Source organism: Vicugna pacos, chromosome 10, assembly GCF_048564905.1.
Source record: "Vicugna pacos chromosome 10, VicPac4, whole genome shotgun sequence".
NCBI classification, from domain to species: Eukaryota; Metazoa; Chordata; class Mammalia; order Artiodactyla; family Camelidae; genus Vicugna; species Vicugna pacos.
The window spans coordinates 50053853-50066253 of record NC_132996.1 but is presented as its reverse complement, the minus strand read 5'-3'; the positions used below and the strand labels follow the sequence as shown (position 1 = coordinate 50066253).

At 34.2% G+C, this 12401-nt stretch overlaps 1 protein-coding gene across 2 annotated transcripts in view; it reads left to right on the top strand.

The window, feature by feature from the left end:
- CCDC73 (coiled-coil domain containing 73) overlaps positions 1-12401 on the top strand; it is a 102180-nt gene that overhangs the window by 69801 nt on the left and 19978 nt on the right. For both annotated transcript variants that reach the window (XM_072969744.1, XM_072969743.1), the window contains 3 exons: positions 4296-4427; positions 4922-4981; positions 6506-6589. In XM_072969744.1, the coding sequence (XP_072825845.1) occupies positions 4296-4427; positions 4922-4981; positions 6506-6589 (276 nt within the window). The remainder of the gene's footprint in view (positions 1-4295; positions 4428-4921; positions 4982-6505; positions 6590-12401) is intronic.

Sequence of the window (12401 nt, the reverse complement as noted above, 5' to 3'; positions counted from 1 at the left end):
TGTTGCTTTTCTTTTTTCTTCCCTTTGTATTCTCATCTGCAGTATGAGTTTAATGATACCTGCCTTCTCTGTTTTATATATGTGTAATAAATATAATGGAAAAGCACTTCAGAAAGTTTAACAAGCTATTGTTATTTATGAGGTTATTGTTACTTGCAACTGAAATTAGGTTAAAATTAAGGCAACTTTTGATGGATGAAGTTTTTCTGCACCAAAACTATAGGTGAGTTATTTATTTGTAGAGGCTTTTAAGACAACTGAAAAATAGCCTCATTTGCTTTTAAATTTTTAGCAGGTAGGAAAGTCTCATGTTCCTTCTAACTCATTAGTTGCTCTTCCTGCCTTTATGCTTGAATTATATTCTGTTTCTACAAAGACTGGTTCTCTCCCAACCGTTTATCTTCAGATCATCTCAATTTCTTGGAATCACAGGGATCATCTAATCCACTTGTTTTTATCTTTGCACAGCAGAACCTTCTGTTCAAGATTTGGAAGCTTAATATTAAATAAACTAGAGCTACACCTGCCTGAAGGGAGGGTCGGAGGCACTGGAGCCATGTGTGCTGACACTTCCTTCTCTTTTAGCAGCTGCGGAGGGACTCCATGGACCCTCTAGGACTATTCAGAGCACAATTTAAAAACCATTAACTGCATCCAACCTCTTCTTTTTTTGGAAAGGAAACTGAAAACCCAAAGACAGTTAGATGAATTACTGAATGTCAAGCAGCTTGTCAAAAAGATTCCTCATTTATCCTCACTTTGTGCTGTACACTATTTGTAGTCAGTAAGAGTCTAAACAACCTATAAATTTTACAATGTTAGTTGAAATTCTTCTTGTAGCGGACACTGTGATAATTCCTCAACATCAGTATACTGCCAGTCTCTAAGCCAATCAATATCATTTCCATTCCTCATGCCAGTATTTGGTTCAGGAAGGAGCATGGGATCTAATTCTGGCCTGCAGGAGGTGGTTTAAAGAAAAATTTTCTTACTCTTTAGAAGAAGCTCCAGGAAGACAGAGTTGCTACTACGTATTACCTAAATTACCACTTGCTATGGAATAAATTTCCTTATTATTTAATGGTTTAAGTATGGTTTTCTGATAATTATAACTGAAGCACCCTGATACTGACAATTTGTGTTTTCCATTACAGAGTGTTGTGTTTTGTTCCACATGGTGTTTAAAATATAAAATGTATTAATTTTTTAAGGGTCTTTGGATGCAAATAAATTCCTCTGGCTCCCTGATTGTCTTCTTTTTTCCCCCTATTTCCCCCCCCCAAAGCTTTATCATAAGGTGTCTGTTTTTCTTTTTTTCATATTCTTTTTTTCAATTAGTTCTTATTCCTCAATTCAGTCATTCACTTCATGTAGATGACTTCATATCTATATTTCTAGCCCCACATTTCTTTTAATCTCCAGTTCTATATTTTCAACTGGCTGCAGGTCATCTTCTTTTATGTGTATTCATCTTCTTCAATAAGTGTATTGACTAGCAGTAAGTATATTGTAACTTATTGTAGTAGGGATTGCTTCTTCATTCTTCCCAACCAAGAAAAAAGAAAGCCATCTTGCTGCCTGTGAAGGTGAACCATCACTGATACTTTGAAACTTCATTTGAGGGAATTCATCATGTGTTACCTTTTATAATTTGAAAAATAATGAATGAGGGATTTTTGTTTTAGATCAGCAACAGACTATGACTTAGGCTTAATTTGTCCTTTTTGAGTTTCTTGAGTCAATCTCAGAACATTGTCTATCTCTTATTTCTTGTTGTCTTTAATAAATTTTTCATCTCGTTCATTAGTGAAGCTGACTTTTCATTTACTTTCCATTTTCGTGCATCTCTCTTTCACATTTTATGGTTTTTTATTTCTTCTAGATTAACCTAGACACTTTGAAATTACCTTTCCCCTTCACTTCCTTTTTTCTATTCAATTATATCTTCCTTTAGAATGTCTCATATTTTTCATTCTCCATTTTTCAATAGTATAGGCATTCATCATCCCATGCGTGGGTTAATAAAATAGCCTCTTAGCCAGTGTTCCTTTCTCAATTTGTATTCACTTTTTTTGCCAGACTAACTTTACTAAGGTACTAGTTGAATATATTACTTCTATGTGCCTAACACATGCTGGATACTTAGCATATGTAGAAGGAATGATAGATTGAATAGTTCTCTTTTGTCCACCAAATCAGGTCTCAAAATTTTTTTCCAGCTTTATTGAGATATAGTTGACGTATAACATTGTGTAAGTGTAAGATGTACAACATGTTGATTTAGTCCCAGTGTTCTTTGTTTTCTAGAATTTCCATGGTCTAGTCCCATTCTGCGTGTTCAACATTGTTTCCTACTACCTCCTAACAAGCATCTTGCATTCTGTTTAATCCAAAATCTTTGTTGCCATTATCATAGTTCTTAATTTTTTCCTGTCTTTTTGTCTTTTCTCTGCTCCATATCCCCTACCCCAACTTGAAATGCCGTCTCTCAATTTACTTCTATTAAATAGGATTGAGGCAGGGAACAGATGGCACATCGGAATGGGTAATTGAGAAAAGTTTGATGGAGAAGCTATTTACAAAGTTTTGGGCAGAGTTAATGGAAGTCAACAAGGGGTAGAAGTGGGGGAATAATTACACCGCCTAGACCTGAAGGTGGCAAGGAAAGGAAGCAGTACTGGAACCTGGGGAGAGCTATAGGTAAAGCTGTAGAAGAAAGCTGCAATTCAGAAGCTGTGACTTTTGGTTAAAGTACAGAGTTATTGCCGATTTGTGGTCATGAAGGGAGGGAACTCAGGAAGTACCTCAGTCTCTCTTTCTCTCCCCAGCATACTGATTTACTGATGCCTCCCATAGATTGAACCCAACCAAACCAGAGGGAAGGGAGCCTGTTTGCTATATCCACAGATACCAGCCACATAGGCCACAGACAAAGAGTAGAGAGTGAAATCAGGAGGGACAAATAAGGACAGCCAGTATACTGCTCATTCTTAAAGGCCTACCTCCTTTATTCAGACTTCTTTTTTATTACTCAGTACATGCCAGTTATTCTCTTTGTACCAGACATAATTTTGTCTACCTGCTTTTCTGAGAATAAAGCCCTGTCTTTTGACCCATGTGGTTACTTTAGCAGTCATTTTATGTAATGCGCACATCTAAAGGGGATATATGAACTAAAACCAATGAATCCTTTCTCCTGGATTTTGAACTGAGGGTTAAAAGGTGATCAGGCGCATTTCCCTCTCGGTGGCTGAGGCTATAACATGTGGAATCCTGGAGGTATTGACACCCCTGTTTTCTGCAGCTCCTTTTTCAGGTTCCTTGATACCATATTCTCTTGGTTTTCCTCCTACTTCAGTTGACTGTATTTCTCCGCCTTCTATACTAGCAGCTTTTTTAATCCATGAATGTTGGAGTTCTTTGGGACTCAGTCATTTGTCATCTTCTTTCCTCTAACTAATAACTAGTTGTACCTGTTTCCTTAGCTTTAAATACTCTTTTAAAACTGATACATGAAAAATACGTTTGTTTAAGAAAAAAAGAGAAAATATTAAACAGTGCAGTGAAAATAAAAATTTGCTATAATCACACCTCCCTAATGAACCAACTTTTTTCTACAAAAGAGTTGTTTTTTATTATTATTTATTCAGTTGCTAAATATAATCTTTTAAAAATTGAAGTATATTAAACAAGATTCTTAATTATAAGAAAATTCAGCAAAGAAATTTGGATGTTGGTCATCTCAGACTTGGAAAATGGTCAGAAGCAAGGGAAGCTATGCAGTATCTAGGACCACAGCGTAAAACCGGCTTCCATTACTAAGTACTGTACACTGCAGTTTGTACCATCACCATTGACTATAGTGGATGCTGCTGCTGCTACAGTGCAAATTCCACTTTCCTGTGATGGCATCTTGATGCCCTCAACCGAACTGTTTCATTGTTTATATTTCTGCACATTCCTGGAATATAGCACTCATCACATTATGTTATAGTTATTTCTTACTAAGTTTTTCCTGTTAGCTGCTGATGAACTTGGGAATTGATCATCTTTTGTATCACCTTTTGTATATTAGAAGATTTTTGTTGAGTAAGTCATCAGTGAAAGCACCCTACTTCTGAATGGTTAGTTCATTTAGTTAGTGTATTGTTTTTAAGAACAGAGATAGTGCGTTCTATGTGTCATTGTGTTCGCCTGTTCCATAGCCAAAATAGCTTTCCCACCTTGGCTATCAGAAAAGTGCCTTGCTTTGATGAAATATGTGTACTGAATTCTCTGATGTTTCTTATGTTAAGGAACTAAAAAAAGTAACCTCAGACTTGATAAAGACCAAGGTCACATGTCAACAGTATAAGATGGGAGAAGAAAACATCAATTTAACAATTAAAGAACAAAAATTTCAAGAACTTCAAGAAAAACTCAAAATGGTATTTAACTAAATATATTCATGTTTGTAAAATTAACATTTTTGTAAAATTTATGAGATTATATAAACAGTTAAGAGGATTATAATACAAAAATGTTCTTTCTTTATAGAGTTAATATACATAGTAAAAAAAAGATTTTATGAATTTTAAAAAATTTGTTAGGTAATTTTTGGCATAAACAAGACTTTAGGATAATAAAATTTGGCTATAATCACTTTATTTTCATTTTAATATGGTATCAGGTAATATTCTGGTACAGTGGTGTTTCCAGAAAAGCTTTTGGAGATGAGAAATTCTGTTGTTTTTAACATTAACATCTATAAATTTGCACCAGTGTGTACTGGGTACTTAGTGCCTAGAGTCCAACAGTAAACAAATGTTTGTGCTCTGGAGTAACAATAGGTCATGACACAGCCAAATTTGTTAAGCACTGAATTGAATGTAGAATTTATAGAATTTTCTATCATAACTTTAAAGTTATTCGATTTTTTTAGGAATTGGAATTAAATAAGAAGATTAATGAAGAAATCACCCATATTCAAAAAGAAAAACAGGCAAGCAATCATAAGATATTTTGGAAGCCAGTAAATATTTTGAAAACCAATACAATATGGGAGGTAAAGTAAGTTAAATAACAAATAGAATCATGCCTAGGTTGATTCCTAGCAAATAGTAAGCACACATTGTTATGTATTAAATAGATACATGTGAGCCTTTTTAACCAGGTCTCACATATACACCCATTAAAAAATAAATTAGAGGAGAAATGGAGAGAGGAGTTCATCAAAGGGTACAAACTTCCAATTGTAAGATGAGTAAGTTCTGGACATGTAATGTACAGCATGATGATTTTTGCTAACAGTACTCTTTTATATATTTAAAAGTTGCTTTAAAAATTAATTTATTTAGTTGAGATATAGTTGATTTACAATATTAGTTTACAATATCATATTAGTTTCAAGTCTACAACATAGTGATTCAAAAATGTTATAGATTATACTTCATTTAAAGTTATAATAAAATATTGGCTATATTCCTTGTGCTGTACAATATATCCATGTAGCTTATTTATTTTATACGGAGAGTGGATCTTAAATGTTCTCACCACACACAAAAAAGTTGGTGATTATGTGTGATGTTAACCTGATTGTGGTAGTTATATCACAATATATACGTGTACCAAATCATCACACGTTATATACCTTAAGCTTACACATGTTATATGTCAATTATATCTCTATAAAACTGGAGAAAGATTACAGTAAAATATTTTGTAAATAAATAAGATTAAAGAACAAAAATGAATCAGCTTCTTCCTTGATAATTTAGACCAGTGGTACCCTAGCAGATAATTAGTGACATGTTTATATGCTTAGAGCATGCATTTATAGGATATTATACTCTCATTTGAATCTGTTTGATATTTATAATTCTTCTGTTTTGAGGGAGGGTATAACTCAGTGGTAAAGTGCTTGTTTAGCATGCACAGGGTTCTGGGTTCAGTCCTCAGTACCTCCATTTAAAAATAATAATAAAATAAGTAAATAAATAAACCTAATTACTTCCTCCCCCCTCCAAAATTAAATGAAATATAATTCATCTATTTAAAAAGAAAGATATGTGAAAAAAATTTTCTACTGTTTCTTTTTTTTCTCTTCTGCTTTTCTTCTGTTTGATTCTGAACACATGCAGTGGCATTCTAGCCCATTAGTGGTATGACATTTTAGTAGTGATATATTTGCTATTTGAGGGGGAAGACAACAAAAGTTTTAGTTTTGAATTCTTCACATTTTTCAGTAGTGTCTCAGAATCCATGGTCATTTTAAGAACTTTGTTAATTATTTGAGGAACTCTTAGAAATAGTATTTTGTAAGAAATTATATAAAATAACTTATGTTAGATATTAAATTAATAAAATGTGCCATTAGTTTATTTCAGTATATTGTTTATTATGGCATTAAAATTAAACTACAAAATTAGTAAGTTAAGAAACTAGAAAATGTATTTTAAGAATGAGTTTAGAGACATACCTAATGTCTTAAAACTTTTTAAATTAATAAATTTTTATTTTTTTAAAGGCTATCATAATTTCTTTCCAACAACTGCAGCAGTTACTTCAACAACAGGCTCAAGCTAATGCTGAAATGGAAGCAGAATTGAAGGTGCTAAAAGAAATAATCAGGATATATATATGTGTATATATATGTATATAATGTTTATAAAACATGTATTTATTAGTGTATTTCCATCTAATGAGCTTTACCTGTTTAGTTGCATTTGTCCAACTTTATCTGAGATCACTTTGAATTTTAAGGGTAAAATATTGTCCTCCTTCATCAGCTTGGTATCAATGTCCAAAGTAATGAGCATTTTTTTTTTAACATTTGAGCCACCAGTTAAGTGTTGAATTTTATCAAGTATCTGATTTAATTTTGAAACAGATTGGATGGGGTTTTTCCTGTGTCTTAGAATCGTGGCCAAGATCCAAAACTGAAAATAAAAGGTGACAAATATCATCAGATTCTAAGAGAACAATCAGTGAGCTCCCAGAAATTGTGGGGCAGGAGGTGGGGCAGATCCTTCTTCACAGGTACATGATAGAATTAGCCCTGTTACCACAACAATCACCACCATCATCCTCTTCCCAGTATATATAAGAAAATGATTGGGGAGGGGAAGAAGTTATGGTCACTGATGTTTGGGGAATGAGGGTTTGTTAAGAGAGCCTTTTCTCTTACATCCCTAGTAGAGAGGGATGCGTTTTCCCTCACGAATCTAAGTGAAGGAGTCTACAGGAAAATCATGTGTACAATTGGGTTACAGGAATGGGGGACTGCCATCTTGTTTTTGAGATGGATGCTTGAGGTGCTGTAGAAACCTGAAGGGCCATTATGGTGTTGCCAGTAAAGTAAAATGTGTTAAGGTCACGTGGGAGAACGTGGCATGTGTTTCTTAAAGTTTGGAAGTGTACCAGGAACAAATAGACGGATGCCCAGTTCTAGTCTAGAAATTTCAAGGAGGAAAGTTTTTGGAGTAATCTGTTCCAGTGGGGCGTGAAGTGGGTATTATGCTTGTTCTAATGCTGTATGGTCCTGGAAGGGTGCAGAAGAGAGAACCTGGTGGTTCCTTGGCTCCATGTGAAGGAATGTGGAGGTTAGTGGAAGGGCGGGAACTGCCAAGTGAAGGGATGTCCAGTTCAAGAGAAGGAGCTGGGGACATGTTCCACTGGGGTGGCCAGTAGAAGATAATTGTGCCCCTCTGAAGGAATTCTTGGTAATTAAGGATGAGGCTAAACATTTCCCAAGAAAATTACGTTCACCTCCTATATAGGGGCCACCATCGGTAGAAGCCTGGACCAGTTTCATGGGTATGTAACCACTGCAATTGCGTAAGACCAATACCTAGAAGAGCTGTGAGCTTCAGGTTTAATATTCTGTGGTCACTTCTTGACACTTTTATTAATTTTTTTCTTTGAATGTATGTTTTGTAAATTAAGTCTGATATGAAAATGGAGTATGAAGCGGGGCTTGGAGCCTCAGCTCCAGCATTCTCCTGTCTCCCACTGCCTCCAAGGACCCGTTCTTGGATGCTGGCTTTCCTACCCTTTGGTGCCCTGGGCCTGGCAGAGCTTCATCCTCCCTGCTCCTGTCTTGCCACTGCTGTGGATCGACTGGGTCACATGGGTGGGGAGAGGCCACCTGAGCCTTGATAGTACATAGAGAATCTAGATTTTATATAGTAAAATTTCAAATTATTGGCAAGGACAGGATATAATTGTCAGCTTGTTATGTTAACAGGTAAGGGCGTTAAAAAATAAACAATACCATCTATCATCACTTTCATCTTATAAAAGAGAATATTTTAACACCTAAAGTATATTAAGGATATAATACCAGAAAAAGGACAGTCCTTTACAAGAAAATGTATTAGATGACCTTACACTGACGTTTTTTTGCCATGGACTAGTGAGGTTTGTCATGGATCAGTACTTGTTTACAGACTGCTGTTAGAGAACCACTGATATATATTATGACAAAAATATTAACGTTGAACTGTTGCTGAGGATTATGCTGCACAGATATCTCAAGTGTTTTCTCGAGGAGCATTCTAATTCCACCTGTACTAAAAGGGATCATTACTCTTCATAATGGCCTAGTGTTTTTCAGTGCTCTGCAATCATGCTGTCATCTTTTTTTTTTTCTTTTTAAGTTCAGTTTGGAACATAGAGACCTAAATTCTCATGATAGAGAATGTTTTCTACTGTGATTCAATCACAGCTTAGTCCAGATAAAAGTATAGTTATACTGCTATAGTCATAGTGTTCTGAAGAATAATTTACTTAGTTTTTGGTATATTAAAGCATTAACAAGTGGTTTTATTTTGATTTTCCACAATATACATTTTTTTCAGGAGGGTTTTCAGATTTGTTAATCCAGATGCAGGTAATACCAAATAATTTCCTGGTAAAATATAAATTCCATAAAAACAGTAACATTTTCACTAATGTATAAGAGCCCAAAAGAGTATCTGGCTCTTAATAGAAGCTCATTAAATTTTATTAAATTAATGAATGATTAACAGTGAACAAATTCAGACTCTTTGGAAGTTCAAATATTGCCAGGTCAGGGCTTCTGGTCAAACATACTGAATTGAGCTTATACATTCCTTTCCATTTCCTTCTGAAACTGCAATAAAATGACATTAATAAATCCACAAAGACAAAGAAATAGGGAGAAGGAAACAATAAAAATAAATTTTTAAAAGTGGAAACCGAATGGAAAATTAGTAATTCACTTAGCAAATGAGAGGAAGTAGAAACCCAAGTCAAAGACACAGAAATAATTAGGAATTGCCAGCATCATGTGACTCCAGAAGTGAGGTGTACAAATGAAGCCAGAAACTAGGTCTATATAAGAAGCTATTGCACCTCCAGATTCTTTTTCCTACCCTGCACAAATAGGCACTCTCTGTCTCCTATTTGGCAGAAGATTGGAGGATTACATTGGAGAATTTGAGGATCAACTAAAGTTGGGGAGATCCAGTAGTGTGCTGGAGACATTGTGCACCAGGAGAGTTGGTTGTTAGAGCTGTTGTCATTTTGTGAGTGGATTTAAACCAGTGGTAGCTTGAAATTGACAATGGTAGGTCTATTTAACACTAAAGAAACTGGCAAATGCTGCAAAGCATGCTTTATTTTTTTTCCCCTTTGAGACCTAATTTACCAGCACAGCACTGAAAATATTACATTGAAAACAGTTTAGAAAGTCTAAATACTGAACTCTGAAGACTCCTAGCCACGTTTCCCCTTTTAGAGGGCAGTTAGCCTTAAAACTTCCAGGCAGGTGAATGGAAGATTCCATTCTGGGGCAACTAAAACTTACTTAAGAGAAAAGACTATAGCTGTCCTGATAAAACGGCTGAGCTAGATTTTACATACGGTGAAGCCCATCGCTGTAGCGATGAAAGTTTGTAGTTAACGAAACTTTTAGCCAGCTTTTTAATATTTCATTCTTAAATATGAACAATGTGAAAAAGAGACAAAACAAACAGGCTAATGAAAATAAAAAACATGGAAAAGTTAAAAAAATTTATTCAGTTAAGAGAATTTTATTTATTAATCCACAAATCAATAATTAGGAATCTAAAAAAAGACACATTCATAGAAATAAAACTAAATATATTAGCAGACATAAAAGTACAATGCAAAGATTGGAAGGTAATATTGAGCTAAGCTTCTAAGGAAGTAGAATCAAAAGACAAGAAAATGGAAAATAGGAAAGAAAGAAAATGAGGCAATCAGTCCAAGATGTCTGGTGAGTTTCAGAGAGAACAGAGAAAATGGAAGGAGAGCAAACAACCAGAGAAATAATGCAAGAAAGCAACCCAGAAGTGAGGGATCTGAGTTTGTTTTGCCGAACACCAATACATATCATAATGAAATTTCATACTACACTTAAAGAGAACATTATAAAACCCTCTGTGGGAAAAAAAAACAGATGATGTTAAAAGGATTCAAAATGAGAATGGCAACGTAACGGCTTCAGACTTCTCATTGGCGGCACTGGAAGGTAGAAGATAAATAGAACCATGCCTTCACAGGCTGGGGAGGAATTGCTTTCCAAGGCAGAATTGTACAGTATTTAGCCAAACGAGTTGTTAAGTTTTAGTAGAATAAACATATTTTCAGACATGCAAGGTCTCAAAAAAATCTCAGCCTCCTTTATCAAGAAGTAATAGAAAGGTTACTTTACTAAGACAAGGTAATAAAACAAGAGGAAATCATGAGATCTAGGAAACAGGAGACCCGCCACGGAAGAGAGAAGGAAATTCTCAGAGATAACCTGATCAGTGTAGCAGAATGAAAGAGCAGTAAGTCCAAATTGTAAGGGAAGGCTGGAATGTCTCCAGAACTTGGAAACTGAGAAAATACCTGTTGTAGGCAGTTTCTTTAGAAGGGGTTATGGATAGGGACAGGAAATTATTGATATATCTAATGTACTTTTTAAGAACATAGTGCTCTTGGTCAGTTATTACTACTAGGATAAAGTCTGTGATACATTCTCCCATATCTCCTTTAAACTTTAATTTGTCTATTTTTAAAAATGCACTGTTATAAATATAAATAGATGCCATAAAATATTTTAGAATGTTAAAGTACTAAGCATCCATTAAATATACGTTGTTGTAAATATTCAGAAAGTGCCCTGTTATAAAATGTACCTATAAATTAAAACAAAATCATGACATCTATTAAAAACTTTACATTGTCCTGAAGTAGAGGCAGTCAAAATACATATTCATTGAGTGTTCTGAAAATGCATAGTCCTTTGAGCTAGAGGATAATCTTCCTGTTAAAATTGTAAAATGATTTTCATTAGATGTTTCCATAATTTTGCATAATTATGTCTTTGCATATTAATATTTTATATAGTAATTGAGAACTCTTTAAATAGATGGAAAACTATGAAGCCTTTAAAATGAGATAGATCCATATATAATAATATGGAAATTAAGCAAGACAATAGTATTCATATTTTTAGAAAAGCAGATTGCAGGACAGCATGATATGTATATGATCTCATCCCTATCTGAAAAGATATTTTTATGTACTTGTATGCTTATAAACAATTTATGGAAAGATACACAAAACTACTAGAGTGGTTACATCTGGGGAGGAGAACTGGAGAGCCAGTGGAAGAGAACTTCACCTTTTCATTCTGTATCTTTTGTGTGGTTGAATGTTCACCCTGAATGTACTTAGCTTTAATAATGATAAACAAATGAACATAAACATTCCAGATGTATTAGACATGTAGGTAGAATTCTTACTACTTGTCTTTTTCCAGAAGTTGACTTGGATTATCAGCAGACACTGAAGAAACCTAATAATATTGGTGATGCTGATTTAATAGCTTTTAAACCCCTGTCTTAGAAAACAGTAGTATTTTTACCCTTTAAAGGTTTTTTGAGAGAGGGACAGGGGAGTGTGTTGGTGATTACATAGTATGTTAATTTCTGAAGTAGTAAGTTAATATAGTAAATATTAAAGCTCTACTAAAAAGTATTAATTTGAAATTAAAAATTAAAATTATATTTAAAAGTTTTCTAGCCAGTTAATTTCTGAAATAGATATGGAAAAAATGTCCTGTGGTAGTTAAAATTTTTTAGTAGGGTTAGGCTGGATTATGCTACATTTCATATTTTTCAGTGCTGTACTTTATATTACTTTTTCAGTACATTAAAACTTATGCAGTGAAACTGAATAATGGCAATGTTTTTATACCCTTTTATAGCCATTTCTTTTTCATAACCTCCCCCTATCTCCTGTTAACTAAACTATAAGCACCTTTCTGTTAATTTATGAAAATTATTGTTGAGATAGCACATTATCACTGATCTGTATGGCACTTTCAGCATGTTAGAAGCAAAGGTCCAAGCAACATAAAACACATCAAAATTCATTAATGTGGTATT